Source organism: Oncorhynchus mykiss, unplaced genomic scaffold (genome assembly GCF_013265735.2).
Source record: "Oncorhynchus mykiss isolate Arlee unplaced genomic scaffold, USDA_OmykA_1.1 un_scaffold_120, whole genome shotgun sequence".
Classification (NCBI taxonomy): Eukaryota; Metazoa; Chordata; class Actinopteri; order Salmoniformes; family Salmonidae; genus Oncorhynchus; species Oncorhynchus mykiss.
The window spans coordinates 366,465-370,000 of record NW_023493661.1 but is presented as its reverse complement, the minus strand read 5'-3'; the positions used below and the strand labels follow the sequence as shown (position 1 = coordinate 370,000).

The 3,536-nt window shown below is 54.9% G+C and overlaps 1 protein-coding gene across 1 annotated transcript in view; it reads left to right on the top strand.

Moving 5' to 3' along the window:
- Positions 1-3,206, top strand: part of LOC110514177 (voltage-dependent T-type calcium channel subunit alpha-1H-like) — a 158,121-nt gene extending 154,915 nt beyond the window's left edge. Inside the window, exons 36-37 of the mRNA XM_036972118.1 lie at positions 991-1,112; positions 1,941-3,206. Coding sequence (XP_036828013.1) covers positions 991-1,112; positions 1,941-3,023 — 1,205 coding nt within the window. The 3' untranslated portion in view covers positions 3,024-3,206. The remainder of the gene's footprint in view (positions 1-990; positions 1,113-1,940) is intronic.
- The last annotated feature ends 330 nt before the right edge of the window (positions 3,207-3,536 follow it).

The following is a 3,536-nucleotide window of genomic DNA, read 5'->3' as shown; positions in this document are numbered from 1 at the left end:
CTGACTCTGTTCCATTACATATAAGAGTCATTAACCATTGATCCTGACTCTGTTCCATTACACATAAGAGTCATTAACCATTGATCCTGACTCTCAGTTCCATTACACATAAGAGTCAAAAACCCTAGAGTTTTTTTGTTCTGTAACAGAGGAAGGGGGAGGGGTAGAGGAGGTGGGAGGGGCAGAGGGAGGGGCAGGTAGCCTACAAACACACTGTCAAAGCTGTCCAGCTGGCAGGCGGACAGAGTGAGGGCTTTGCGTAGGCGCTTTCTTTGCATTTTATTTTGTGGAGCTGGAAATGCCCGGAACGTTATTAACCGGTTCCCACAAAATAACGGTTCTGTTCTGTTATTTTGTTCCTGGTTATGGTTCTGTTCCTGGAAAAAATATTGTTATTTTCTGGTTTTCGGGTTTTGTTCCCCTCAACCGGTTCCAACCCCTGGATGCTAGTAGCATGTTAGCCCCCTGGATGTTAGTAGCATGTTAGCCCCCTGGATGCTAGTAGCATGTTAGCCCCATGGATGTTAGTATCATGTTAGCCCCCTGGATGCTAGTAGCATGTTAGCCCACTGGATGCTAGTAGCATGTTAGCCCCCTGGATGTTAGTAGCATGTTAGCCCCCTGGATGCTAGTAGCATGTTAGCCCCATGGATGTTAGTAGCATGTTAGCCCCCTGGATGCTAGTACCATGTTAGCCCCCTGGATGCTAGTAGCATGTTAGCCCCCTGGATGCTAGTAGCATGTTAGCCCTCTGGATGCTAGTAGCATGTTAGCACCCTGGATGCTAGTAGCATGTTACCCCCTGGTTGCTAGTAGCGTGTTAGCCCCAGAGACAGTCAGAGATACACACACTGACCCAATGAGTCCTGTTGACTGACTGTAACAGCCTGCAGGTTTTGTACCTCAGGGTGAATAGTCTCGCTGAGTTCATATCCCAACGCCAGTCTAAGTTGTAGTGTTGGTGTCTGTCCCTGTTCGTTTTCTCCTCAGGCTCTGTGACATCGGTGCACTCCCAGCCATGCGAAGACCAGGCTGTACTGCCCGGCCTCTCTCACCCTGTTCCCCATCACATCGCCCCGCCAAGGCCCTCGCCCAGGGGGCTGCGTAGACAGGTGAGAGCACACACACACACACACACACACACACACCATGCTTAGTCTTCCACCACAAAACGTTGCCAAATATTTGTCTCATTGTGACCCTAACATTCCCCATTGTGTCCTCTCTGTGTCTGTGACCCTAACATTCCCCATTGTGTCCTCTCTGTGTTCCAGGTGTCTGTGTCCCTAACATTCCCCAGTGTGTCCTCTCTGTGTTCCAGGTGTCTGTGTCCCTAACATTCCCCATTGTGTCCTCTCTGTGTTCCAGGTGTCTGTGTCCCTAACATTCCCCATTGTGTCCTCTCTGTGTTCCAGGTGTCTGTGTCCCTAACATTCCCCATTGTGTCATTGTGTCCTCTCTGTGTTCCAGGTGTCTGTGTCCCTAACATTCCCCATTGTGTCCTCTCTGTGTTCCAGGGGGCTGTGTCCCTAACATTCCCCATTGTGTCCTCTCTGTGTTCCAGGGGGCTGTGTCCCTAACATTCCCCATTGTGTCCTCTCTGTGTTCCAGGTGTCTGTGACCCTAACATTCCCCATTGTGTCCTCTCTGTGTTCCAGGTGTCTGTGACCCTAACATTCCCCATTGTGTCCTCTCTGTGTTCCAGGTGTCTGTGACCCTAAAATTCCCCATTGTGTCCTCTCTGTGTTCCAGGTGTCTGTGACCCTAAAATTCCCCATTGTGTCCTCTCTGTGTTCCAGGTGTCTGTGTCCCTAACATTCCCCATTGTGTCCTCTCTGTGTTCCAGGTGTCTGTGTCCCTAACATTCCCCATTGTGTCCTCTCTGTGTTCCAGGTGTCTGTGACCCTAACATTCCCCATTGTGTCCTCTCTGTGTTCCAGGTGGCTGTGAAGGTGGACTCGGTGGAGGTTCAGAGTGTTGCCTCAGTAGACAGGCAGGACCCCCTCTCAACCCTCCGCCTGCTCTCCCCCTCCCGTCCCCCCTCTCCCCCCTTCCTCTCGGATCCCGCCGACGAGGAGGTGTGGCACATCACCAGCTCAGCGCGCCATTGGTGGGACAGACATGGAAGTGGGCGGTGTCACTCCCTCTCCCCCTACGCCTCCCCCGACTCCCCACCCTCCCTGAGGAGCCGAGGGAGTGCGCTCAGTCTGCTGGGGGCGGGGCTACAAGCTCACGACCCGAGGAAGGGCTTCAGCGTAGACACCCAGGGCTTCCTGGATAAACCCCGTTGTCCTGACGACCAGCGACGACACTCCATCGAGATCTGCCCGTCCCCTCCGGAGGACCCGCTGCTAGGGGAGGTGGACGGGGAAGAGAGGAGGCCCAGGGGTCAGGGGTCAGAGGTTAGAGGTCACAGGAAGAAGAGGATGAGCCCACCCTGCATCTCCATCCACCCCCCGTGTGACCCAGCAGGCCGCGCCCCCTCGGAGCCGCAGGCAGACTGCAACCCGCTGCTGAGACGCAGGACCCCCTCCTACGATGTCGCCGACGCACACACTCCCACACACAGGCTGACGCCGACACACACTCCCACACACAGGCTGACGCCGACACACACACCTACACACAGGCTGACGCCGACACACACACCGGTACGCACACTCACGCCTACACACACGCCAACACTAACGCCGACACATCACCACACACTCGTACAGACTCTCCTTCACGCAGTAGCACACACCCCGACACACACACACACTCTTATCCGTACACATACTCTACCTCATTCACACACACACACTCCGTCCCCCACACACACCCTGTCCCTGAACTCCGACGCGAGACCTTCCTCTCTCTACAGTGACTACAAGCCCCTCCCACATGTCACCTTCGACCAACCGGAGCACAGATACACGAGTGGCATGTCCGCTGGCCTATCGAGCAATGAACCAGCCACAAGTCCCTCGCACTTTAACAGTAGGGCGGGGTTTAGCTCGATGAACAGGAGAACTGCCCAATGAGAGACAGAGCCTGGTACTGTAGTAGGAGAGGGATTCGTCAGAAAGACTAAACCCCATCCAGAGGGTGTGGCCTGATCTGGACAGAGATGGGTTGGATGGAGAGAGAGAGAGAGAGAGAGAGAAGGGGGAGAGAGAGAGAGAGAGGGAGGGAGGGAGAGAGAGAGAGAGAGAGAGAGAGAGAGAGTGGGGAGAGCGAGAGAGAGAGAGACGGAGAGAGGGAGACAGAGAGAGAGAGAGAGAGAGAGAGAGAGAGAGAGAAGGGGGAGAGATAGAGGGAGGGAGGGGAGAGAGAGAGAGAGAAGGGGGAGCGATAGAAGGAGGGAGGGGAGAGAGAGAGAAGGGGGAGAGAGAGAGGGAGGGAGAGAAGAGGAGAGGCAGAGAGGGGGAAGAGCGAGTGAGAGAGACGGAGAGAGGAAGACAGAGAGAGAGAGAGAGAAGGGGGAGAGATAGAGGGAGGGAGGGGAGAGAGAGAGGGAGAGAGAAGGGGGAGAGATAGAGGGAGGGAGGTGAGAG